Source organism: Panthera uncia, unplaced genomic scaffold (assembly GCF_023721935.1).
Source record: "Panthera uncia isolate 11264 unplaced genomic scaffold, Puncia_PCG_1.0 HiC_scaffold_1282, whole genome shotgun sequence".
Classification (NCBI taxonomy): Eukaryota; Metazoa; Chordata; class Mammalia; order Carnivora; family Felidae; genus Panthera; species Panthera uncia.
In genome coordinates, this window is record NW_026057901.1 from 138,915 (window position 1) to 166,537 (window position 27,623).

General features: G+C 44.1%; 1 protein-coding gene across 1 annotated transcript in view; it reads left to right on the forward strand.

Annotated features, from left to right (window-relative positions):
* LOC125916876 (ATP-binding cassette sub-family C member 11-like) overlaps positions 1-23,655 on the forward strand; it is a 65,562-nt gene extending 41,907 nt beyond the window's left edge. The window contains exons 20-30 of the mRNA XM_049623138.1: positions 2,128-2,325; positions 4,568-4,794; positions 4,915-5,052; positions 6,513-6,699; positions 11,173-11,262; positions 14,728-14,917; positions 16,297-16,456; positions 19,239-19,317; positions 19,990-20,103; positions 22,974-23,138; positions 23,266-23,655. Coding sequence (XP_049479095.1) covers positions 2,128-2,325; positions 4,568-4,794; positions 4,915-5,052; positions 6,513-6,699; positions 11,173-11,262; positions 14,728-14,917; positions 16,297-16,456; positions 19,239-19,317; positions 19,990-20,103; positions 22,974-23,138; positions 23,266-23,358 — 1,641 coding nt within the window. The 3' untranslated portion in view covers positions 23,359-23,655. The remainder of the gene's footprint in view (positions 1-2,127; positions 2,326-4,567; positions 4,795-4,914; positions 5,053-6,512; positions 6,700-11,172; positions 11,263-14,727; positions 14,918-16,296; positions 16,457-19,238; positions 19,318-19,989; positions 20,104-22,973; positions 23,139-23,265) is intronic.
* Positions 23,656-27,623: the final 3,968 nt, after the last annotated feature.

The window sequence follows — 27,623 nt, forward strand, 5'->3', positions numbered from 1 at the left end:
TTTAAAATGTGCCTCTGGACTCCTTGTTGGGGGCTGGGAGGACACATCACAGTTAAACACAGCTGATGTTAGTGAAAGCAGGGAAAACACATTTTACTCAGTCACTACTGATGGCAGGGGAAAGAGCTGAAAGTCATATGATTTGTGCACAGGTGATTTGGGTGTTTTAAAGGGAGAATGAATGTGGGGACTGAATAGAGGCAGAGGAGTGAAATTTATCCAGGGTTGGTGAGTGTGAATGTGATGAGGTCAGCTGTGTCCATTAGCTGGCAGTTATCAAAGTTAGGACTAATCTTCCACAGGGACTGGGAGACAGAGGCCCTATCCTTCATGGTGATTACATTTTAAAGACATGGTTTCCAGGTCTTTGGGAGAGATGCTCTGAGTTGTAAGAGCTATGTATTCACAGCTGTAAGCACTTTTTAGTGAGGGCTCCGAGAAAGGGAGGTCAGGGGCATGCTGTCAGGTGTGGGCTAGAACAAATGGTAACTTTTCCTGGTGGTGGTTGAGATTCCTCAGGCAGGCATTTTGATGGGGGGCGGGGGCTGGGGTCCTCCTAGGGACATGCCTTAAGCTGCTAGAAGCCATGCTGAAGTTTGGTCAAGTCTCTTAGCACAGGGGTTTGGTTGGAATTATTTTGTGTTGAGAGACCTGCAGTTCTCAGCCATTATGTGCCTGCTTAATTCATTCATCTTCCCAACCACATTCGGAGGTGGGTTCTGTCTCCATTTTATAGAGGATAGTGTGAAAAAGAACCTTCCCTGGGATGTGAAGTCCCCTGCTGGTACTTGAACTTGGTTCTCTAATTCCAAGCCATGTTTACCCAAAGGAGTACTTGGTTAACTTTTTAAAAATATTCTTTTTGAAATGTTTATTTTTGAGAAGGAGATTTATTTATATTTGAGTGGGAGCAGTAGAGGGGCAGAGAGAGAGGTGGGGGGCAGAGGATCAGAAGTAGGCTCTGCGTTGACAGGCTGACAGCAGTGAGCCAATGTGGGGCTAGAACTCATGAGCCAGGAGATCATGACCTGAGCTGAAATCAAGAGTCTGCTGCTCAACCGACTGAGCCACCCAGGCGCCCCAATATCGCACAAATTCCTAATCACCATAGAGTGAGTTTATCAAGCCTTTTCTACCCTGGCAGCCTTGCGGGTGCCTGATTCAGATGATCTGCCTCCCCAAAGAAAGAAAACTCACTATTTTGCTCTATTCCCACACAATGCTTCTGATGTCTATTGTGCAGTTTTTTTCTGAAAGCAACCAACTCTCTAATGCTCTGGACAACATCTGTGTGTCCTACAATTCAAGTCAGTCTGACACCACCTGGAGTTAGTGCAGACTCCCCAGGTTAAGCACTCAGTCCCACAAGCTTGTCCCTACTTCAGATGCCAATCACGAGTCTAGACCTCCTATAGTTCTGGCAGACCAGGTGTCAACTGGGGGTTCTCATGACCTCCTTTTTGGATTTGATCATCTGCTAGAATGGCTGACAGAACTCAGGGAATACTTTTACCAGTTTATTATAAGGGACATAATAAAGGATAGAGATGATTGGCCAGATGAAGCAGTACATAGGGTGAGATCTAGAAAGGCACCAGGTACAGGAGCTTCTGTTCCTGTGGAGTAGGGGTGCACAACCCTCATGTCATGTGAATGTATTCACCAACCCAGAAGCTCTCTAGACCCTGTACTTTAGGGATTTTTATGGTGGCTTCATCTTATAGGCATGATCAATTATTAATTCAACCTCCAGCTCCTCTCCCCAGCCAGACGGAGGGTGGGGTGGGGTGGGGTTGAAAGTTCTAAACTTCTAGTAATGGCTTGGTCTTTCTGGTGACCAGTTCTCCATCCTGACGCTATCTAGCCCCCTCCTCACACCAGACATCTCACTGGCTACGAAAAGACACACTAGCTACAAAAAGCAATTAGAGATTGCTCCAGAGACTCCAAGGGTCTTAGAAGATTTTATGTCAGGAATCAGAGTCAACGTCCAAATATTAGAACAAAGGATGCTCCCAGCACCCCTATCACTTAGGGAATTACAGGGATTTTAGGAGCTCTGTGCCAGGAACTGGGCACAAGACCAACTATATGTCTTATCAAACCACACTCTGTTCTCTCTTGAAGACCAATAGCAGCCAAGAGAGCAATGGAACAACAGCAGACCCAGGTGACATACTGGACAACCCTCAGCTGCCAATTTACCAACTGGTGTATGGCCTCAGTGTGCTGTTGCTAATCTGCACGGGCCTCTGCTTCTCGAAGGCCTTCACCAAACTCACGAGGAAAGCATCCACCGCCCTGCACAGCAAACTCCTTAGCAAGGTATGGGCTTGGGTATTGGCTGCTGTTGCAGGCTGAGCCCTAGCCTTTCCTGCTTTTCTTTCTTTTTTTAATTACTAGACTTCATTTTTTGGAGCAGCTTTTGGTTTAAGAAAAATTAAGTGGAAAGTACAGAGTTCTCATATGCTCCTTACTAATCTCCCAGTTTCTTCTGTTATTAACATCTTGCATTAGAGCGGGATGTTTGTTACAATTGATGAGCTACTATCAATACATTATCATCATCGTCATCATCATCATCAGTCCATGGTTTATCTAAAGTCTTCTTTATTCTGTACATTCTATGGACTTGGACAAATATATACTGACATGTATCTGCCATGAAGTATCATACAGAACAGTTTCATGCTGTAAAAATCTTCTGTGCTGTACCACTCATCCCTCCTTTCCCCTCAAATCCTAACAACCACTGATCTTTTTTACTGTCTCCATAGTTTTTCCCTTTGCAGAATATAGTTGCAAGTGCACGCTGGGCCACTGGGTGGGTGGGAGCAAGCCACAGAATGAGCTGGGTGCCTGGAAACTATCCTGCTGTCAGCAGTGTGATTCTAAAAGCTTAGTGTCCCTTGCTGGAGGGCCGGGCACACCAATGTGGGCCTCTGTTGGCTGAATACTGTCACATATAGCGTTGCTTATAATTGTCCCAAGTTCCTTTTCAAGTGGTACTATTATCCTTATTTTACATACAAGAAGTCTGATATCCTTGTGTGTCCTGATGAGAATGTATTATGGTTAAAATACCAAACTGCCTCTTGGAAATATCATTGCTCTCCCCCTCACCAGATGTTACTATGTGCAGGTTCTATGGTGGGCATTGGGCTTACAGTGGTGAATGAACAATTCAGGTATGGTTCAGACCATCATGGCCTTATAGTCTACTGAGGGAGACTGATGAGAAAATAGGCTTGTTGTAACATAGTATGTAAAATTACCTACTGGGTGGGAGCCCATGGAATCATAAGAACCTAACCTCAGCATGTAGGTGATGGAGGGAAGGATGGAGTCCAAGCAGCCTTCTTGGAGGAAGGGACCTCTCTGCTGTGACCTGAAGGGTGAGTCACATTCAGCCAGCTTAAATTAGGGGTTGAAGAGAAGCAGAGCATTTCTGGGAAATTTTATGATGCAAATAATTATTATTTATTAATAGTCAAAATGCACTTTCCTTCTCCCTCCCTCCTCCTTTTATTCGTTCCTTAACTTTTGGCCTTAATAGATAGGATTAACTTCTATTTATGTTTTGTTCTTGTGTTACAGCTTGAGAAATACATGGGGAAATGAAGTGGTCAGTTGGTCAGTTGCTCAGTGCCACAAACCTTTAAGAAATGCCTTCTGTAAAGAGTGTGGCTGTGCTGGGGCAGGGTGGTTGGGGAGCCTTGGGAGGTCTGGTCATGGTTTTGCCATTAACTACTTGGGTGACCTTGAGCAAATTGCTGAGCAACCTTCCCTTCTCTGGGCTTCAGTTTTCTCATCCGTAAAATGAGGACATGAACTAGATGCTTTTGCTAGAGCCCTTCCAGTACGAAATGTTCTTTGATCTCCAAAGGCCCTCATGTCCACTGCTTTTAGAGACCAAGTTAGGACACCATCTTCAAGAAAGGGCAGTCACGCTTAAATTCTACCCAAGACACCAAGTCATGTGCAATCGCAGTAGTATTGCTGCTACTAATCTCCGGTAATCCTGATGAAAATGGTCCCATTTGTAGAAAATAATAAGTGCTGGTATTAATGGAATTCTAATTGGGATGCAGGAACTGTTCTGAGACTTTCAGTGTGTTACTTCTTCCTCCCTCTCCCTCCCTCCTCCCTTCCTTCAATCCTATCCTTCCTTTCATAACAGGTTTATTAATATATAATTCATGTAATCATAAAGCTCACCCTTTTAAGCTGCATATCTCAGAGGTTTTTAGTCTATTTGCAGACTTGTGCAATCTTCACCATAACTCAGTAAAGTGTTGTTATCATCCCCATTTTACAAATGAGGACATTGAGACTCAGAGGGGTTAAGTAACTTGCCCAAAGTCACACAGCAGTAGGTGGAGGAGTTTGCTAACACTGGAACCCAGGAAGATTGACTATGGAGCTTATGCTTTTAGACATTGCTCTAAACTGCCTCCCTTGCACACCCTTTAGGCTGTATCCTGCATCTCTTCAGGGCTGAGTGTAACTGACATCTTCATCAAGTTCCAGAACTATCTCTTGATCTGGGTTGTTTTTGTCACTACAGGTTTTCTGCTGCCCCATGAGCTTCTTTGACACAACCCCAACAGGCCGACTCCTGAACTGCTTTGCAGGGGACTTGGATCAGCTGGACCAGTTATTGCCCGTTGTTGCTGAAGAATTCTTAGTCCTGTTTTTGATGGTGGTCGCCATCTTGTTGGTTGTCAGTGTGCTGTCTCCATATATCCTGCTGATGGGAATCATATTAGTTACTGTTTGCCTTATTTATTATATGTAAGTGGGTTCTTTGTGCTTGTGAGCTGGGTCTGTGACTTGGGATACCAGGCTGGTATGTAGAACTGGTTGGTCCCTGAGGAGGACTGCCCAGGTCACTCACTCTCATTCTTGATGCAGGAAGTTTAAGATGGCCATCAACGTGTTCAAGAGACTGGAGAACTATAGCCGTTCCCCTCTGCTCTCCCATATCCTCACTGCTCTGCAGGGCCTGAGCTCCATCCATGTCTATGGAAAAACTGAAGACTTCATCAGCAAGTGAGTCCTGTGCTGTCATCTGAGGATGATGGGGCAGTGGGGACTGTGGGAAGCAGGAAGGTGGCGAACAGAGGATCTGGAAATAGTGTTTTCTTCACATGATTTTATTCATTTATTTCTGAGCTTCCAGGACCTCATCTATAAGATGATGCATATAGGAATAAGAAATATAAGTGATGCAGGAAATATTTGTAAACCTTAAAGACCTGTAGATATTGCATACACATATTAATATAATTAATAGTAAGAAGTGTTGCTGGGTCAGCACTTCTTGCATTGTTCTTTTTCTTTGACTTCCAAACAGGTATCTAATTTTAATTAAATACACGAAGCAATAGCTTTCTAAATAACAGAATTTCCTTCACTATTCATAACTATAGGTTTGTATTCTAAATGCTTGTTGATACAAACAAAAACACCCTATGATTGATGTTGAGCCTTAATTGTATCATATGAACTTACCCATTTGTAAAGATCAATCACACATGATCTGCCTTGAACTATAAGAGGCTCATGGTCTGGTGGAAGACAGGAGACACATACACACATTTTTGTAATAATACAGGGTTAAAAATGACTAATAACATAGAAGAAAAGCAGATAAAAGGCCATAAGGGTTCAGGGGGAACTTTAAAAAAAGGGGGAATGTCTGGGTGGTTCAGTCAGTTAAGCTTCTGACTCTTGATCTCAACTCAGGTCATGATCTCATGTCTGTGGGACTGAGCCCCACGTCAGTCTCTGCACTGACAGTGTGGAGCCTGCTTGGGATTCTCTCTCTCCCTCTCTCTCTCTGCCTCTCTCTCTCAAAATAAATAAATAAACTTAGAAAAAAAAAGAGTTCAAGGGGGAAAGAGGTGGCATTGAGCCATCTGAAATGGGTTTGAAGCCTGGTAAGATTTGAGTGTGGGAGACAGTGTATATCTGGTTAATTGGAATAATGGATGAACCATGGAACCAAGTCTCTCAGTGGGACTAGAGAGCACTCAAGGACTGTGCAGGTGCTGGGATTGAGGGCATCTTCAAATGATGCATTCATTCACCTACTGGGTGCTCAGAGCCACAGGGAAGATGGTAGTGAATAAGACAGACACAGCCCCTTCTCCAAGGTGGATAGATACTTGGAAGGATAGATACTTGGAAGGATAGATACTTCCCCTCACTCATGAGTAGATCCTGACATTTATTCACTCTTATTGGCCTGGGTAGGGAACTTCCCCTAACTGATGATCAAGGCCTAGGGAAGAGCCTGGGCTGATAAGTCAGTCAGAGCTTACTCCTAGATCTGGGGTCAGGTCAACTCCATGACCAAGAAAGGGGCAGGGAGAAGGCCCCCAAAAATAATTCAGGTTCCTTGGGTGGAGTGGGGAGCCCGATGCTGGAGGAAGCAACCAGTGTCCACTCCCAGGAAACTCTGGGTTAGACAAACACATGTTGTTTTCAGGTTGTCCTTTCTTTCTCAGGTTTAAGAGGCTGAGTGATATACAGAATAACTACATGCTGATGTTCCTGTCTTCCTCGAGATGGATAGCACTGAGGCTGGAGACCATGACCAACCTGCTGACCTTGACTGTGGCCTTGTTTGTGGCTTTTGGCATTTCCTCTGCCCCATATTCCTATAAAGCTATGGCTATCAGCCTCATCCTGCAGGTGAGGGAGGGACTCTCAGACAGTGGGGTTTTGGCTTGTGGCCTGTGGACAGACTTAGGGGTTCATGGGACTTTGATAACACCTTGGGTTTTGGCCATTTGTGGCTTTATGAGTTGTGTGCTTGGCCTTCTGAATCGTCTGCTTTCCTGTTTTCCTGTCACCTCTGAACTGGGAAGTCTATATTTAAAGCTATTTAATAGAATCTTAGAGTATTGGGATTGAATGGAGCCTGCAGGCAGTCCAGTCCAACCCTCTTATTGTGCAGATGGGGACATTGAAGCCCAGAAAGGGAAATATTTGTCTGAATGTATAGAGCACTAGAAATAGAGCCAGAATGGGGCACCTGGATGGCTCAGGGAGTTGAACATCTGACTTTGGCTCAGTTCATGATCTCATGGTTCCTGTGTTCAAGCCCTGCGTCGGGCTCTGTGCTGACAGCTCAAAGCCTGGAGCCTGCTTCAGATTCTGTGTCTCCCTCTCTCTCTTTCTGCCCCTCCCCTGCTTGTGTTTTGTCTCTGTCTCTCTGTCTCTCTGTTTCTCTTTCTCTCTCTCAAAAATAAATAAACATTAAAAAATAAAGAAGTAGAGCCAGGGTAAGAACCAAGACCTGTTATTTGCTGTCTGGTATGTTTTCACTTTACTGTCATTTGTTGAGTCAGCTATCAGGCTTCCTTGAGTTATCTAAGGAGTCATCCAGTCCCTCCCCTGAAACAGATCTTCTCAGACTTTAAAGTGCACAGGACTTGAAGCAGAACACTTTGTCCCAGCCTTGCAGGAATGTTCGGCCTGGGTACTGGTACAACTGACAGGAGGACCATGCTCTAGAGCACAGCCTTGGGTTTTCAGAGTCAGGTCCTGGGTGGGTGGGGTCTCGGAATCTAATTTTAAAAGCAGATTCTCTAGGGGATTCTGATGTAGCATCCTGCAAAGCTCCTGGCCTGAGTTCCTCCACGTCCACTACACTGGGGCATGAGAGGGTCTAGCTGGCCAAGTTCATGTCTGCAGGGTCAGTCCAGTGGAAGGGCTAGCCACAAGGGCTGTGAGGCCAGAGGCTGGCTTTGCAGCCGCCTGGGGGAACACTGGTTACACAGTTCCAGCTCCCCGAGGGGGTGCTCATTAACTGCCTTCTCTATGGTCATGTGGCTTTCTTTCTAACTGGCTTTGGGTCTCATGTGTCCCAATGGTGAGGCATCTTTTGAGTATGCCAAGGGGCTCCATCTTGCTCCTTGTTGAGCCCCTGCAGCAGGTATATATTTGCATAAATATGCAGTCCTGTACATGCACAGCCATGCCTGTGTGTGTGGAGCCTTCTGCAGGCACCCAGGCCATGCAGGTGGCTGTGCTGTGCTCACACTTGCAGACAGCTTACCAGTGCAACAACATGGAATGTACTGGACACTTGCACTGAGCTAGCACTTTGCTAGGTGCTTGTTGTACTTTCTTGCATTGAATTCTTACTACATTCCACGAGCTATAGCAAAATGGTTAAGATTGTGTGCTTTGGAATGTGGGTTCAAGCCAGGCTCTGCCCATTATTAGCTGTGTGACTTTGGGGAAGCCTCTTACCCTCCTTGTACCTGGGGTTCTTCATTTTGTAAAAAGGAGATAATACAAGTTCCAAAATTACAGATTTGTGAGACATGTATAAACATGAGGATTAATGCATGTTGAACACCTAGAACAGTGCTTGGCCCAGAATAAATGCTCAGTAAATGTTAGCTGTTATTGTTCCTCACTTACAGGTAGGAAGTCAGAACTTCAGAGTTCTGTAACTTGCCCTGGTTCCCACAGCTGGTGAGAGATAGGTTTGTCCCTAGTGGGTCACACTCCTCTCCTCTCTGTCTTCCTCTCTCTGACAAACATACATATGTGCATGTGCACACACACACACACACACACACATGCATGTGCCAGTGCAGAGTTGCCCCCAAACCTTCCAAAACTTGGGGAGAGGTACCACACTGGTGTCAAAGGGGATCTGGAGTCACCAAGGCCAGATATCCCTCCTGGTTCCTATATGACATGGGCCAGGGGGGCAAAGCTTGGGGCAATGTTATCATGTGCTGGCCCAGGCAAGAGGGGCAGGGTCTCATCTCTCCCAGGGTGCACTGTGCACATGAGGCACCTCTCAAAGGTCTCCCCAGCTTGTTCCATCACAGGAAACTAGTTAGGAGTTCTGCTGGAGGCCTGACTGCTTCAAAATGGCCCTGGATTTATTTTTTCTTCTCCATGTCTGCTGTCCTGTTCAAGTGTCTCATCTCTATCCTAGGTAGCAACCTCGAAGCCTCCTCTCCTCCCCTTGAAGCCCCTCCTGTCTACCTCCTACATCTCACCAGACCTTTAGTTACAGTTTTCCTGATGTCACTGTCTTGTTTAGAGCCCTCAGAGATTCCCCGTCTCCTTATGCTAACCCTAAGCTATGGGCCGTGCCCTCAGGCCCCTCAAATCTGGCCCTGTGACCCCAGCATACATCTTTCCTCTGGCCACACTGGTGCCTTGCTGACATCTGCATGTACTCTCGATGAAATTATGTTCAAGCTTTGGGTAGCAGGAATCACACACCATGTTGCTTTGCAACCTTAAGAACTGTAAATAATTGAGATGCTCCTGGCCTCCAGCCAGCAAATGCTAGAACCAGTTCAAAATGGCCTTGGCAGTTTGGAGGCTTATTATGTGATGTATCCAGAAGGCTGGGGTAAGCTCTTCTTTGTTAATTTAGTGACCTAGCATGAATCCATGAGCATTCTATCTTTTTGCCCTGGCATCCACATCCTGGCTTCATCCTCAGGATTGTCTATTCAAGGTCACAAAATGGCTGCTGCAGCCCCAAGCAACATATCCTCACCAAATAACCACCAAAAGTTAGAAAGGAGAGAACTTTTTTCATGTGCTCTGTTTTAAGAACAAGGAGCAGCTTCCCAGAATACTCCCATCTGACTCTTCCTCATGCTTCATTGGCCAGAATTGTAGCATGGCTCACACCTTAAACCTATCAATGACAAGAGGAATGGAGTTAACCAAGTCTCCCTGGAGCACCAGGGTGCCAGATGCCTGAGCATAATGGAGGTTGTGCTAGCAAGAAAGAAAAAAGCGACCGGCTACTAACAAGGCAACCAGCCATGTCTGATACACTGACTGGAGGAAAGGCAGTCTCCTTGGGCTCCTTTCCAACTGTCAGTGTCATTTCATTATGGCATCCACCTTCTCTGACTTCTAAAGGGCTTTCCTTCCCCTTCCCATACTCTTTGTTCCAGTCATAGCCGAATGGCATGCAAGGCCTTGAATATATCCTGCTACTTACTATTTTCAGGGCTTTGTCCCCTCTCTATGGAGTGCCCTTCTCCACCCATTTTTAACCTGCTAAATCCCACCTCTCCTTAAAATGAAACTCCTGTGCCAACTGCTGCAGGAAGACTTCCCTGTGGCCCTTGTCTGGGGGGACCTTGTCTGGGGGGTCCTTAATGGCTCTCCATAGTGCCTCCCAGGGTGAAGTACATCCCCTTGTGCTGGCATTCTCTGTTGACCTATCTGTCTCCCCACCTGACTGGGAGCTCCTTGAGGGCAAGGCCTGGGTCTGTTGCAGTTTAGGGCACAGATCCTGGCTTGGCACATGGCATAGAGCCCTCAGGGAGTGTGCTGAATGAATTCATAGTGAACTTATTGTCCAGAACTTTCTTCATGGCCTGTTAGCCCACATCTTGGACCAGGGGGATGGGGAGTATGAAGATTGGGTTCCCCATCTCAGCTCTACCTCCAGGTTCCAGGTGATTCTGTGTATGTTATTTCCCCTTTTGGGCCTCAGTTGTCCTCATCTCTGGTGCCTCCAATTCCTGAGCATCCCCGAGACTCCTTAAAGGCAAGGCCAGAAACAAGGACTTGGGTGTAGGCAAATTATTTGAGATGTGCTCCTAAGAAACATGACTGAGGGAGCAGGAGAGAGAGAGGCAGGGAAGGAGAAACCCTGTCATGGGTAAGTGTCATTGAGATTGCTGTTTCTGGGTCACCACCTCTCAACTCTACTGGCACCTTCTGAGAAGCATATAGGATGCTCCCTGGATTGTCCCCCAGAGACTGAGGGACAGGAGCCTTCATTTACTGGCTCCTTTCCCCATTAGTTGAGGGTTTGCCCACAGCACTTTCACTCCCCTGTGTTTTGGGGCTGCAACTGTGCATGGACAGAAGGGGCTCCTGTGGTGTGAGTGAAGGTTTTGAGCAGAAAGCAGAAATACACACAAAGGGTACTTGAGGTGGGATAGTGTCAGTGGTGTCTTGCCCAGAACTGCATGCCATCACGCAGCTAACCTCAGAAGTGGGCTTGGGGGGCACCAAAGGTATCTGCTCCACTCTTGTAAGGAAATTGTCTTAGTTTGAGAAGTCACTCAGGAGGGGTGGTGATGAGTGTTTTTTAGGGGCATTGAAATCCTAAGCACACCCCTGTCAGTCTCTTGATCTGATGCTTCTCCTTCACTCCAGCTGGCATCCAACTTCCAGGCCACTGCCCGGGTTGGTTCAGAGACAGAGGCGTACTTCACTTCCGCAGAGAGGATGCTGCAGTACATGAAGGTGGGATGCAGGTCTGGGTTCAGTGTGGGGAGCTCAGGAAGTTTTCACACCCATGTCTGGGGCTCAGCTTCCATGGCCTCTGCAAGCTCCAGCACCCCAGGGGTCCTAAGATTTTTTCAAGAGGCAATTGCAGCCCCTCCCCATCTTCCCTGGACCTGTGGATGTCATTTCTTAGAAACCCTTCCATACTCTATGGCCCATTTTCATCACATCCCCCACAGCTTTCCTGGATGTAGAGAGAATAATCTTCCCTTTTTAGAAATGAGAGTTTTGCCCAAGTATAAAAACAATAATAATGTCAATAATAATAGGTATTATTAATATTATTGCTTCTATTTGTGTTAGAGTAGTTAAGAACACAGGTTTTAGAAGTTCTAGCATCAGCAATCAGACAACAAAAGGAAATAAAAGGCATCCAAATTGGCAAAGATGAAGTCAAGCTTTCGCTTTTTGCAGATGACATGATATTATACATGGAAAATCCGATAGACTCCACCAAAAGTCTGCTAGAACTGATACATGAATTCAGCAAAGTTGCAGGATACAAAATCAATGTACAGAAATCAGTTGCATTCTTATACACTAACAATGAAGCAACAGAAAGACAAATAAAGAAACTGATCCCATTCACAATTGCACCAAGAAGCATAAAATACCTAGGGATAAATCTAACCAAAGATGTAAAAGATCTGTATGCTGAAAACTATAGAAAGCTTATGAAGGTAATTGAAGAAGATATAAAGAAATGGAAAGACATTCCCTGCTCATGGATTGGACGAATAAATATTGTCAAAATGTCAATACTACCCAAAGCTATCTACCCATTCAATGCAATCCCAATCAAGATTGCACCAGCATTCTTCTCGAAACTAGAACAAGCAATTCTAAAATTCATATGGAACCACAAAAGGCCCCGACTAGCCAAAGTAATTTTGAAGAAGAAGACCAAAGCAGGAGGCATCACAATCCCAGACTTTAGCCTCTACTACAAAGCTGTCATCATCAAGACAGCATGGTATTGGCACAAAAACAGACACATAGACCAATGGAATAGAATAGAAACCCCAGAACTAGACCCACAAACGTATGGCCAACTCATCTTTGACAAAGCAGGAAAGAACATCCAATGGAAAAAAGACAGTCTCTTTAACAAATGGTGCTGGGAGAACTGGACAGCAACATGCAGAAGATTGAAACTAGACCACTTTCTCACACCATTCACAAAAATAAACTCAAAATGGATAAAGGACCTGAATGTGAGACAGGAAACCATCAAAACCCTAGAGGAGAAAGCAGGAAAAGACCTCTCTGACCTCAGCCGTAGCAATCTCTTACTTGACACATCCCCAAAGGCAAGGGAATTAAAAGCAAAAATGAATTACTGGGACCTTATGAAGATAAAAAGCTTCTGCACAGCAAAGGAAACAACCAACAAAACTAAAAGGCAACCAACGGAATGGGAAAAGATATTTGCAAATGACATATCGGACAAAGGGCTAGTATCCAAAATCTATAAAGAGCTCACCAAACTCCACACCCAAAAAACAAATAACCCAGTGAAGAAATGGGCAGAAAACATGAATAGACACTTCTCTAAAGAAGACATCCGGATGGCCAACAGGCACATGAAAAGATGCTCAACGTCGCTCCTCATCAGGGAAACACAAATCAAAACCACACTCAGATATCACCTCACGCCAGTCAGAGTGGCCAAAATGAACAAATCAGGAGACTATAGATGCTGGAGAGGATGTGGAGAAATGGGAACCCTCTTGCACTGTTGGTGGGAATGCAAATTGGTGCAGCTGCTCTGGAAAGCAGTGTGGAGGTTCCTCAGAAAATTAAAAATAGACCTACTCTATGACCCAGCAATAGCACTGCTAGGAATTTACCCAAGGGATACAGGAGTACTGATGCATAGGGGCACTTGTACCCCAATGTTTATAGCAGCACTCTCAACAATAGCCAAATTATGGAAAGAGCTTAAATGTCCATCAACTGATGAATGGATAAAGACAGTGTGGTTTATATACACAATGGAGTACTACATGGCAATGAGAAAGAACGAAATATGGCCCTTTGTAGCAATGTGGATGGAACTGGAGAGTGTGATGCTAAGTGAAATAAGCCATACAGAGAAAGACAGATACCATATGTTTTCACTCTTATGTGGATCCTGAGAAACTTAACAGAAACCCATGGAGGAGGGGAAGGAAAAAAAAAAAAAGAGGTTAGAGTGGGAGAGAACCAAAGCATAAGAGACTGTTAAAAACTGAGAACAAACTGAGGGTTGATGGGGGGTGGGAGGGAGGGGAGGGTGGGTGATGGGTATTGAGGAGGACACCTTTTAGGATGAGCACTGGGTGTTGTATGGAAACCAATTTGACAATAAATTTCATATATTGAAAAAAAATAATAAAACCTAAAATGTTACATAAAAAAAAAAGAACACAGGTTTTAGAGCCAGATCACCTGGGTTCAAGTCCAAGCTTTGCCACTTGAGTCAGCCGTGTAAACTGGGACAGGTCACTGTATCTACTTCATTGGGTTATTACAAAGATTAAATAACACAATATGTAAAGCACTTAGTACAGTGCCTGGCTCAGTAAAGGCTCAATATTTTTATATATAGATTATCTCATGGAACCACAAAACACTTTTATAAGGTTGATTGAATTATCATCCCCCTGGAAGAGGAAACTGAGGCTTGGCCAGACTCAGCATCTTGCTTAAGATTGCACAGCCGGGGACTGGCAGAGCCTTTAAAACCAGTTTTCCAGCCCCTGTTAATAGGAGCATAATTTGTGAATCATAGAACTTTGATTTAACATGAAGGGATGCTATTGTACATAGCACCTGTGGTGAAGGGCTGTGAATTGTGGATTGTGCTTCTTTTCCATCATTCAGGCCTCAGGACATACCCAGCTGTGCTTGATTCAGTTATGAGCTTGAAGTCAGGCAGTCCTGGTCTGAGTTCATAAGCTCTATGATCTTAAATAAGTCATTTAACCCATTTGAGCCTCTATTTCCTTGTGTGTGAAATGCATTTAAAATTACCTACCTCATTGATAAGGATAGAGGGAGCATAAGTCTGCACAAGGCCGCTGTGCTATAAAACATGCCCCAAAGGGGTCAGTTAGCTCTGCTGTCTTTATTGTCACTGTTCTGGATTCTATTTCTTTAGAGCCTCACATAATAAATTAGAAGAAGTTCTCTATGTTAATAACAGGGGGGCTAGCCAAATAGTCTCTCACTCTTTGGGGATAAAATTATGTGCACATCAGGTAAGTGGAGCAGGATGTTCCTCTTGGGGTGCTCCTGCGATTACACAGCTGGTGGCTTGAGCCCAGTGTGAGACAGGCTGGGGTGGCTTACACACCCAACAGCTGGAAGCCAGTGGGTCAGCAGGAGATAGGCAGAGATTAATGATAACTATTTATTTCTTTTTCTTTCTTCAAAAATGAGATGTGTGTCCCTGAGGCTCCTTTGCACATAGAAGGCATGAGCTGTCCCCCTGGGTGGCCACAGCATGGAGAAATCACATTCCAGGATTATCAGATGAAATACAGAGACAACACACCCATTATCCTTAATGGCATCAATCTGACAATTCATGGCCAAGAAGTGGTGGGCATCGTGGGAAGGACAGGCTCTGGTGAGTGGCATGTCCTGGGGCACCCCCTGTCCTCAACTTTGACCTGTGGGTGTTGGACCTATTTCCAGGCATGTGTTTACTCAGTGACCCCACAGATGTTTATTGGGCCCTCACTTTATACTGTGCACTAGTAAACAGAACCCAAGGTCCTGCTATCATGGAAAAAGTCCTGCTTTTCCACTGGAAAAGATAGGTGTTAAGTCATCAAATTAGGAAATAAATAAGGTAATTACAGATTGTGACGAATGTCATGGAGGAAGTAAAAGGGTGCCATTAACAGAGTAATGGGGCTGAGCTCTGGTGAGCTACAGTGGCCTGGGCTCTGAGGCCAGCATTTGAGCTGAGCCAGGAAGGATGGATAGGGTGCAGGGGAGGAGTGTTTCAAGCAAGGGGCATTACAGTGCTCTTCTAGGGTGAAGAGCAGGTCCAGGAGTGAAGTCCGGGTCCTGCTTCTCCTTCCTTCTTACCATTCCTAGACCTCTCTTATCAGCCTCCTTCTTTGTCCTCTCCGTTATGACTTCTTTCCCTCCCTTCCTCTCTTATTACTTTTGGGAGGTCTGGTCTAAGTGTAGCTCCCTCCTTTTTTACATTGTTCAAAGACGATCCTCAGACTTGATTCTTGCCCCACTCTTGTGTGCCTAGGAGCTGCTTCCTCCAGGTAGACCTCTAGGAAGACAAGAACCTTCATGGGTCTCCACTTCCTCAGGCCCCCTGCAGGCCTTGCACTCCTGCTAGGTGAAGAGTTTCTACCTGTGTTCTTTAGTGTGTCCTTCCCTTTCTACTTCTTGCCTGCAATTGGCCTGAGAGGGCTACAGTCTGACGTAGAGAAGCTACTATGGGTCTAGGATGTGATGAAGAAAGGTGAGGAGGGCAGAATGTTGAACTGGAGAGCACTGTTCTCTCTCAAGGAAGCAGCCGCACTCAGCTCCTGCTGCTTGTTATGTGGGAGGATGTGGGACTAGTGTTGCCAGTTCTAGGATTCAAGAAAAGCATGCTATTTGAAATTTTGTATATAGGAAAAAAAAAAGAAATTTTGTACATAGGATCTTTGGATTTTTTAAATGCTGGCAAAAATTTAGAAAATAACAGTAGCACTGTGTGTGTGAAATATATGTGAAACAGAAATATATGAATGGCCGGATATACCCAGGGGCTCCAGTTGTGCCCTCTGATCTAGGCTGTAAGAAATCTGCTCATGGTTTGGGGCACTAGTTGGAGCAGAGACTCCACTCCTCTTCTGCTCTCTCAGGGCTCAGGATGACAAAGGATGGACCATGGAGGGAAGCAGGTCAGGTGTGAACTCCAGGTGTGGCCTGTGCTGCTTCTAGTGCAGATCAGGAAACTGCCTTTAGTGCCCCTGCATATTTCTTGCCCAACAGGGAAGTCCTCCTTGGGAGTGGCTCTCTTCCGCCTGGTGGAGCCTGCAGCAGGCCGGATTCTCATAGATGGTGTGGACATCAGCAGTATTGCCCTGGAGGACCTGCGGTCCAGGTTCTCAGTTGTCCCTCAAGATCCTGTCCTGCTTTCAGGAACCATCAGGTAAAGCAGAGGATGGGGTCCTGGGAGGGGTGGCAGGACCAGGATGCCAGGGCTGGGCTGTCTTTGGTTAGCTGGTGCCCAGTGCTCCAGTTTTGGGGCCTCTGATCTCTTGGCAAGCTGGGCCACTCACTGGGACTCACTGAAATGTCCCTGAAGATTGAATGAAGCCCTGATATACACAAGAGCACTTTGTAAACTATAATGTGGTAAACAAAAGAAAGGCATAATTTTTAGTTTTTTAAAACCTGATGGGATTGGTCAGATTTTAGTTCACCCTTAAGCATTTGCATTTTGGCTGCCACTTTATTCTTTTATGTCTAGATGTGGTTTATTCTCTTCTCTCCTCCCACTGGATAAAGCTGAAGGAGGCATTTAGGCTAGATGTCAGGGAACATTTCTTCACAGGATGCACATTCCAGGCAGAGGAGAAGTGAACAAGAATCCAGGCAGTTCAGTCAGCAAAGCAGATGGAACTGGATCTTTCAGCCTCTTCACCTTTTTATTTCCTCAGATGTCAACTCTGGGACTAAACTTTATCCAGATTCATACTCCTACTTAACAGTGCACATTAAAGCTATGTTGGAACATTAAGGCATGGAGATTGAGGAAGTCTAATGCATTAAAAATGAAGCTAGATTCCTCATGTTTTAGGGATGTTTAAGGGGCATTATCGGAGGCAAGAGGATAAACTGACCCCTAGAGCTCCGTTCAATCATTTATTCATTTACTCATTATTACTTCCTCCCTTCCTTCCCCTGCTTGCTTTCTTCCTCCCTTCTGCCTCCTTCCTTCTCTCCCTCCCTTTCATTTTTTCCTTCTCTCCCTCCCTCCCCTTCCTTCCTCTGTCCCCTTCCTTCCTTCCTTCCTTCCTCCCTCCCATTCCTTTCTTTCTTCCCTCTCCTTCCTTTCCTCCCTCCCTTTCCTGCTTCCTTCCTTCCTCTCTCCCTCTCTCCCCCCTCCCTTCTTTCATTCATTTAATTTACCTTTTCTGAGGCTTTCCTAGGTCCAGACATTGTACTAAGGCCTGAGGACACTTGGATGAATGATCACTGCCTGTACTCCTCCTGAGAAGTTCAGAATGTAGTCATGGGGTGGGTGGGTGGGTATAGAGACATAAGAACCAACAGATTATAATACAAGGGGATATTTACCAGATCAGAGATATGAACAAAGTGTGAAAGTAGCCCAGAAGTAGGTCAAATAGCCATACTTGGGTGAATCCAGAAAGGCTCCATAGAGGAAAAGATATTTGAGCAGAGCCTTGAAGGATAAGTAGGAGCTTGTCTGGAAGAAAAAGGGGAGAAAGACTTTTTAGGAAGAGTGCATAGTATGTGCACAAACAGGGGACTTTAAAATGGTTGTGTTAGGGGAATGAGATAATATTTAGTGATAGATCTCTGTGTTAAGCTAGAACCAAGGACAAATGCCTTGGTATAGGCGTAATAAAAATATGAATTAACATTTTTTGAGCATTTATATGTGCTAGCCCATGCTTTAATGTTCTGTCTCATTTAACTGTCACCCCAACCCTATGAGGTAGGCACTACTGTTACCTTACTTTATAGGGGAAGACACTGAACTTAGACAGGAAAAGTGACTTGTTTCAGGAGACACACAAGTAAATGGTAAAGATGAGGTATAACTCCAGGTAGTCTCATGCCTTAGCCAGTGCTATTCCCCCCTTGCAGCAGGGACAAGTGTGAACTAGAATAGAGGAGACCTGGGTTCTCTATCCATTGCAGTTTCATCTATCTCTGAGTGTCTCTGATTCTAGCCTATCTCTCAGACTGACTTGTGGTGTGACCTTGAACAAGCATTTAACACTGATAAGCCATAATTTCCCCATCAACCAAAGGGGTATACCCATCCCTTGAGGGGAAAGGGTGTCAATGAGTCTGTCTATGAAAATGTTTTGGAGACTATCAAATATCATGCAGATAAGACATTCTACCTCCTGCTTTAATACAATCTAGCCCTACACACAAAATGTGTGTGTCTGCCAAAACTGGGGACAGATAAAGCAGAGATTAAGAATAGGTTTTAATCAGAGGTGCCTGGCTGGCTCAGTTGGTAAGCATCTGACTTCAGCTCATGTCATGATCTTGCAGTTTGAGAGTTTATGAGTTTGAACCCTCCATCAGGCTGACAGTTCAGAGCCTGGAGCCTGCTTCAGATTCTCTCTCTGTCTCTCTCTCTCTCCCTCTCTCTGCCCCTCACCTACTTGTGCTCTCTCTCTCAAAAATAAATAAAACATTAAAAAATATTTTGGAGAAAAAGAATAGGTTTTAATCAGGACTGAGTGGTTGCATAACGCAGGAGAATTAATAATGTTGCCTATGCCAAATGAAAGTGAGAACCTTAATGGGTATAAAGTCCAGATAGATCCCAACCTGATGTTGCTTGGATGATCGATTAGGATTTTTTTCACTGCAAACGACAGAAAAATCAACCCCACCACAGTGAGATACCACTTCACTCCTACTGGGATGGCTATAATGAAAAAAGAAAAAGGAACATAATGAGTGTTGGCAAGGATGTTGAGAAACTGGAACTCACGTTCACTGCTGGTGGGAATATAAAATGGTATAGCCTCTGTGGAAAACAATTTGGCATTTCCTCAAAAGTTAAAAATAAAATTACCATATGATCCAGCAATTCTTCTTCTAGGTAGATACTTAAAAGAGGTAAAAGTGGGACTTGAGCAAATATTTGTATATCAGTGTTATACAGACTGTTCAATGGTTGCATGTGGTTATGGAACACTTCTCTTCTTATATGGCAGATTCAACCTAGACCCCTTTGACCGCTACACAGATGAGCAGATCTGGGATGTCTTGGAGAAGACATTCCTGAGCATGACAGTAAGTAGCTCCAAGACCCGATTTTTAGTTTTAGCCTGCCTCTTCAACAGCGGTGCCTGTTGGTCCTTTGGGGCTCATCTCGCATGATATTCCAGATGCTGCCATTTTGGGGCATAGATAAAATAATCTCATGGAGATGAGATGATTTTGGATTCCTAAATAAAGTCTGATGGCACTCAGACACTAACAGTGAACCAGGCATGTTCTAGGCTCAGGGGACACAGCAAAGGGAAGGTAGGTAAGGTGTTTGCCCTCCTGGTGCTTACATTCAATGGGAGATAAATGCAACAAATAAATGGACACATGAGATACTTTCAGGTAGTAACAATAGTTACTTCAGTCAGGGAGCAGCTCTTTTATGTGGAATGGCCAAGCTAGGCCCCTTTAAAGATGGGGCATTTGACCTGAGATCAAATGTTGAGGGGGCAGTAGGGTGCAGATCTTCAAGAGAACATTCCAGCACAAGAACTAGCATATACAAAGATCCTGAGATGGGAGTGAGAGAAACACAGATAAGGAAGAGAAATATCAGTGATTGGAGTATAGAGAGATGAGGAGTGTTACAAAGTGTGATAGGGGAGGTCTGATGGGGTCAAGTTAGGTCTCACCCCACAGTGGCCTGCATGCCCACATGCCTATGTAGTCTATATCGCATTTTCCCTGATATTACAGATCTCAAAGTTACCCCAAGGACTGCAAGCAGAAGTTGTGGAAAGTGGCAGAAACTTCTCTGTGGGGGAGAGGCAGCTGCTCTGCATTGCAAGAGCACTCCTTCGCAACTCCAAGGTGAGACCACAGATGGCGCCCAGTTTGGGTAACCACACTGGCTATTTCTCCCTCCATCTCCACGGGACAGTGGGTGCTATGCTATACATTTTCCCACAAATACACAACAGGCTTCTTCATGTCACCGATTGCTAATCTGCCCATATCTTGAGTGTGGGGGGCACTCACGCTGGGCTCTCTCAAAACTCTGATACCCTGCAGCTAAGCTGAATGATCCACCACTGGAACTAAATCATGATGCATTTCCCTTAAAAAAGTTAAAGTTGAGAAGCTTATTAATTTAACAGTTTTCTATCATATATTCTTTTTAAAACTGGGGTATAAGACATTCCCTTGTCTTTTTTTTTTTTTTTTTGAGAGAGAGAGGGCACAAGTAAGCAAGGGGCAGAGAGAGAGAGAGAGAGAGAGAGAGAGAGAGAGAGAGAAGTGGGGCCCACACTCACCTAAAGTGGGGCTTGAGCTCACTTGATGCAGACTTGAACTCATGAACCGTGAGATCATGACCTGAGTCAAAGATGCTTAACCAACAGAGCCACCCAGACGCCCTCCCTTGTCTTTATTAGAGCTGGAAATCAGATGATAGCTGTTCCAGAGTTAATTAATTAATTAAAGTTTCAGATGTAGAATTTAGTGATTCGTCACTTACATACAACACCCAGTTCTCACCACAAGTGACAAGTGCCCTCCTTAATACCCATCACCCATTTAACCCATCCTCTTACCAACCTCCCCTCCAGCAACCCTCAAGTTTGCTCTCTATAGTTGAGATTCTATTTTCTGGTTTGCCTCTCTTTCTTTTTTTCTCCCTATGTTCACCTGTTTGTTTCTTAAATTCCACATATAAATGAAATTATATGGTATTTGTCTTTTTCTGATTGATTTATTTCACTTAGCATAATACTCTGTAGCTCCATCCATATCACTATAAATGCAAGATTTCATTCTTTTTGATGACTAATATTTATGTAAATATAAATATATATAAATATATAATATAAATAAATATAAATACATATATATATATATATATATATATATATGCCAAATCTTTTTTTATCCATTCATTGGTTGATGGATATCTGAGCTCTTTCCATAGTTTGGCTATTGTTGATAGCACTGCTATAAACATTGGGGTACATGTGCCCCTTCAAATCAGCACTTCTGTATCCTTTGGATAAATACCTAGTAGTGCAATTGCTGGATCATAAGGTAGTTCTATTTTTAACTTTTTGAGGAACCTACCTGTGCTAGTCAGGAGCAAATTTTCTCAAATTATGTCACACACAGGTACTCATATGTACACATATATCCAACGGATACAAAAATATAGATTTGAAAGCGTAAATGTATCCCATGTTTATAGCAGCTTTATCAACACTAGCCACACTATGAAAAGAGCCCAGACATCCATCAACTGATGAATGGATAAAGATTTGGTGTATATATATATATATATATATATATATATACACACACACACATTGGAGTATTACTCAGCAATCGAAAAGAATGAAATCTTGCTATTTATAATGATGTAGATGGAGCTAGAGTGTATTACGCTAAGTGAAGTAAGTCAGTCAGAGAAATACAAATACCACATGACCTCACTCATGTGGAATTTAAGAAACAAAACAGATGAACACATGGGAAGGGGAGGGGTAAAGAGAGAGGGAAACAAACAATAAGAGACTCTTAATGATGGAGAACAAACTGAGGGCTGATGGAGGGATGTGGATGGGGGATGGGCTAGATGGGGCATAAGGTATTAAGGAGGGCACTTGTGATGAGCATTGAGTGTTGTATGTAAGTGATGAATCACTAAATTCTACTCCTGAAATCAATATTGCACTGTATGTTAACTAACTAGAACTTAAATAACAATTAAGAAGAAAAGCAAGCAGAGCTCAGTGGGGTTGGAAGCTTGGGGGAAGGTTTCACAGGAAGAACTATTCCCCTCTTTCTAGCAGAGATGAAAGACAGAATTTGCAATATGCATGTAGCAATTTCTTAACCACTTAGTTTCTAATTTTATGGTTACTAGGCTACTGGTGCCAAAGTTGCTTTCTCTATATTGTTTCCCAAATTTGAGTCATCACTTTATGACTTTTGTCATATCTACATACAGTCTCTCCTTTGACTTATCTGCAATGCTCCCCCCCCCCATTTTTTTTTAAAACAGCCTTATTCTAGGGGCTCCTGGGTGGCTCAATCAGTTGTGTCCCAACTCTTGATTTAAACTCAGGTCATGATCTGAGGGTTGTGAGATCAAGCCCTGTGTCCAGCTCTGTGATGAGTGGGAGCCTGCTTAGGATTCTCTCTTTCTGTCTCTCTCTCTGCCTCTCTTGCCCACTTGCATGTGCTCTCTCTCTAAAAAAAATAATAAAACCAAAAAAGCCTCATTCTATACAGTAACAGTTGTTAAATCATATTTCTGTGCTAGTTATATTTTTCTAATGCATATGGTTAATAAAATAAAATAAAAATGTTACAGTAAAGAGAATGTTTATCCATATACTAGCCACACCATCTCATGTGCCATCCAAGGATGTGCATATGGCTCACATTGGGAAATGCTGGTCTGTGTTAATTCAGGCAAATAGGAAGGCAGTTCATAAAACAAGAAGTTGTGACTGGGACATTTTCATTTTCAAGAACTTAATTCTCTGGTTACAAAAAAAAAAAGCTCTTGGTCAAGACCTAACATTCTCTTCAACATAATGGACAATTAGAGCTCAGAGTAGGTTTTAAACTCAATCCAAATCTCTCCATCTTTCAGCTAAGGGACTCAGTGAATTAGTGGTAGACCCAGGTCTAGATCCAGGGCTCAGGGCCAGAGGAAGCTGCCTTCACCCCTGTTTTGTGTCTACCAGATCATCCTTATTGATGAAGCCACAGCCTCCATTGATGTGGAAACCGATACCCTGATCCAGCACACAATCCGGGAAGCCTTCCAGGGCTGCACAGTGCTGGTCATTGCACACCGCATCACCACTGTGCTCAATTGTGACCGCATCCTGGTCATGAGCAACGGGAAAGTGAGACTTGAGTCCCTGGGGCAGTGGGAGGATGGGTGCTCAGGCTAGCACCCCAAGGAGGCCTTTGGATCCTTCAAGGCTGAGCTCAGTGGTGTCCCTCCCCTCTCCTCCTTTCTCACTCTCCCAGGTTGTAGAGTTTGACAGGCCTGAGGTCCTGCAGCAGAAGCCTGGGTCTGTGTTTGCTTCCCTGTTGGCAACAGCCAATTCTTCACTGAGCTAAAGGGGACCGGTGACTGCGTGGAGGCTGATGGCACAGCCAAGTGCAGCTGTGAGGCCTGCTGTCTATGACCTTCTTGTGTAGAGATGGCTACTTCTCTTGAAAGCAGGGCTGAAACATGCTCAGGGGTGCTGGTAATGGGACAGAAAAGAAGATTGAGGGGAGCAAAACCTGGAATAGGCCACTCTGTGGCTCCCCAGACCTGAGAACCCCCATACACCATTTGAGACCATGTGGACAAATCATCATGTGCCTCTTTTTAACTGATATGTTGAGTAATTTCATAGTAATGTGAAACTTTATTATGGTTTCTGGATCTGTGTGAAAAGTATTGCAAATGCTGTATTGATTTTGTAAAAAAAAAAAAGAAAAAAAAAAGAAAAAGTTACATTGTCTATTCTGCTTTTTTGTTAAGCTAGTACTCCATTCAGCTGCAGGGAAGAGAGATTCCCTCAAACTAACTTCTGGAAAAGGGACTTCATTGGTTAATGTAATGGAAAGGTCCAGAGAAAGTTCTAGGTTGGGAGCCAGTACCTAAAAGACATCTGCCCTGTGAACTCTGCCTCTTCTTCTCTCAGCGATACTCTCCTTTTATGGCCTTACTCTTTGACCTTCTCTCTCCTCACGGTGGTAGCAAGGCTGCCAACAGCGCTAGCCTCACGTCCTACCAGCTTAGCACCCTGGAAAGAAGTTTCCCCAGATGATACCAGGAAAAGTTTCACGGCTAAATTTCATTGGGCCGACTTGGGCCATGTGCTCATCCTGAACAAGTCACATGCTAGGCTGCTAGATACAGTGACTGCTCAGGCCCAAGTCACATGTCCACACCTGGACCTGGGGATGGGGTCAGCTGCCCTGAATCATATGGACTGAGAATGGAGGGGGTTATTTCTCCAAAATAAATTTGGGGTGTTCTTACTACATGAAGGAGAAATGGATATAGAAGCTGGGCAGGCCCCAAATAGTATTTGTCTACCATGTTTATTTACTGATTAGAGCATAAATGGGTGGAAAAGGGGTTAGTTTATAATATGTGCCAACTGGAAAAAAGATTACTTATCTCCCCACTCCTCCAATAGCAAAGGTAATTATTTTCAACTTACCTCTAAGAGGAGCTCATTGGTGGGAGCAAAATGTTTCAAAGTATTTCCTTTTTGTTTTCAGATTATAGTGTTTGATTTTGTCAAAAGAAAAATTGACTCAGTAGGGGCACCTGGGTGGCTCAGTAGGTTAAATGTCCAACTTTGGCTCAGGTCATCATCTTGCAGTTCGTGGGTTTGAGCACCGCATTGGGCTCTGTGTTGACAACTTAGAGCCTGGAGCCTGCTTCAGATTCTGTGTCTACCTCTCTCTCTCTGCCCCTCCCCTGCTCACACTCTGTCTCTCTATCAAAAATAAATAAACATTAAAAAAGAAAAAGAAAGGTTGACTCAGTAAGCAATTATATACTGCTCTGTTTCTTGCCCTGGGGTAGGTAGTGCGGGTGTAATGATGTCCCTTTGCTCATGGAATTTGGAATCTTATGAGAGTGAACAGTAAACAGATGGTTCCAGAACTGAGTGGCAGGAGGCAAGGACAAGGTTCAGGAGATGTGCAGAATTAGAGCAGGCTTTCGGGTAGAAGCAAGATTGTGGTTTGCTGAGACCTGAAAACTGAACAAACATTTGCTGGGGCAAGAAACAGTGTTCTAGGCAGAGAGGACAGCAAACAAATCCCCATGAGAAAGAACTGTGACAAGGTGATGCAATCTTTGGACCAGAGGACAAAGCTTGAGTCCCAGAGTTAGTGACACATACACATCACCTTCTATTCCCTTCCTGGGGTTTTTAGGTAGCCCCTGCTTCTCTTTTTAAGGCCATTCCCAGGTGAGTGTCTTTTCTCTCTTAAAAATCCCTTTGCCCAGTTTATCCCTTTCGTCTCTGCCCTTGCCTTTATCTTCTTAGGCTCTGAGGAGTGCCTGGGAGCCCCTCCTGCTCCCCTCCATTGCAGTGCTGGGGTCACAGAGCTGCTCATCTGCAAGTTGAAAGTGACTCTATTCACCCTGCTCTTCCCCCTCCCAGAACTGCTATGGGACAACTGCATGCACCACTTGTGAGAGGGAACTCCATAACCTGAGTGCCACTCTGCCATGCTACTTCCCTAACGCCAGATTTAGCAACCATATTTTCCTCAAGTTGGCCAGCAGATGGCAGACTCTTCCCAAAAATGAGAGGAGAGACTGCAGGTTTCAGATCTAGATCTACTAAAGTCCACCAGGGGAAGTGTGGACCCCTGAGGTAGAGCACAGAAGCAAGAGCCCATTTCCACTCTGTCTTCAGGGCCCCATCTTACCTTCCCCTGAAACAGCCTCTCTTCCTGGAATGGTTCTCAACCTTGGCTGAACATTGGAATGACCTAAGGAATCTTTAAAACACAGGGGCGCCTGGGTGGCTCAGTTGGTTAAGCGTCCGACTTCAGCTCAGGTCACGATCTCGCGGTCCGTGAGTTTAAGCCCGGCGTCGGGCTCTGGGCTGATGGCTTAGAGCCTGGAGCCTGCTTCCGATTCTGTGTCTCCCTCTCTCTCTGCCCCTCCCCCTTTCATGCTCTGTTTCTCTCTGTCTCAAAAATAAATAAACATTAAAAAAAATTTTAAAACACTGATGTCCACTTGAGGTTTTGATTCATTGATTTAGAATGGAGACTGAGACTGGGGATTTGTAAAGCTTTAGGAATTTAACGTGCCACAAAACTTGAGAACCACTGGCTCAAAGCAGCAATAAAACAGAGCTTTTTGAAAAATTATATGTGTATTTTAACAATATTGGTAATATTTTATTTTCTAAGCTGAGTGGTTAAGTATATGACTTTGTTACTGCTAGAACTGATACATGAATTCAGCAAAGTCAGGGTACAAAATCAATGTACAGAAATTCGTTGCATTTTTATACACCAATAATGATGCAACAGAAAGAGAAATGAAGAAACTGATCCCATTTACAATTGCACCAAGAACCATAAAATACCTAGGAACAAACCTAACCAAAGATGTAAAAGATCTGTATGCTGAAAATTATAGAAAACTTATGAAGGAAATTGAAGAAGACACAAAGAAATGGAAAAACATTCCATGCTTATGGATTGGAAGAATAAATATTGTCAAAATGTCAATACTACCCAAAGCAATCTACACATTCAATGCAATCCCAATCAAAATTGTACTGGCATTCTTCTCAAAACTAGAACAAACAATCCTAAAATTTGTATGGAACCACAAAGACCCCAAAAAGCCAAAGAAATATTGAAGAAGAAAACCAAAGCAGGAGGCATCATAATCCCAGACATTAGCCTCTACTGCAAAGCTGTAATCATTAAGATAGTATGGTACTGGCACAAAACAGACACATAGACCAATGGAATAGTATAGAGAACTCAGAATTGGACCCACAAATGTATGGCTAACTAATCTTTGACAAAACAGGAAAGAGTATCCAATGGAAAAAAGTCTCTTTAGCAAATAGTGCTGGGAGAACTGGACAGCAATATGCAGAAGAATGAAACTAGACCACTTCCTTACACCATACACAACAATAAACTCAAAATGGTTGAAAGACCTAAATGTGAGATGGGAAACCATCAAAACCCTAGAGGAGAAATTGGGCAACAACCTGTTTGACCTCAGCTGCAGCAATTTCTTGCTCAACACATCTCCAAAGGCAAGGTAATTAAAAGCAAAAATGAACTATTGGGACCTCATCAAGATAAAAACTTCTGTACTGCAAAGGAAACAATCAACAAGACTGAAAGGCAACCAACAGAATGGGGACAGATATTTGCAAATGACATATTGGATAAAGTGTTAGTATCCAACATTTATAAAGAACTTACTAACCTCAACACCCAAAACACAAATAATCCAGTGAAGAAATAGGCAAAATACATGAATAGACCCTTTTCCAAAGAAGACATCCAGACAGCTAAAAGACACATGAAAAGGTGCTCAACGTCACTCATCATCAGGGAAATACAAATCAAAGCCACACTGAGATACCACCTCACACTGGTCAGAGTGGCTAAAATGAACAACTCAGGAAACTACAGATGCTGGCAAGGATGTGGAGAAACGGGAACCCTCCTCCACTGTTGGTGGGAATGCAAACTGGTGCAGCTGCTGTGGAAAACAGTGTGGAGCTCCCCAAAAAATTAAAAATAGAACTATCTTACAACCCAGCAATAGCGCTACTAGGAATTTACCCAAGGGATACAGGAGTGCTGATGCGTAGGGGCACATG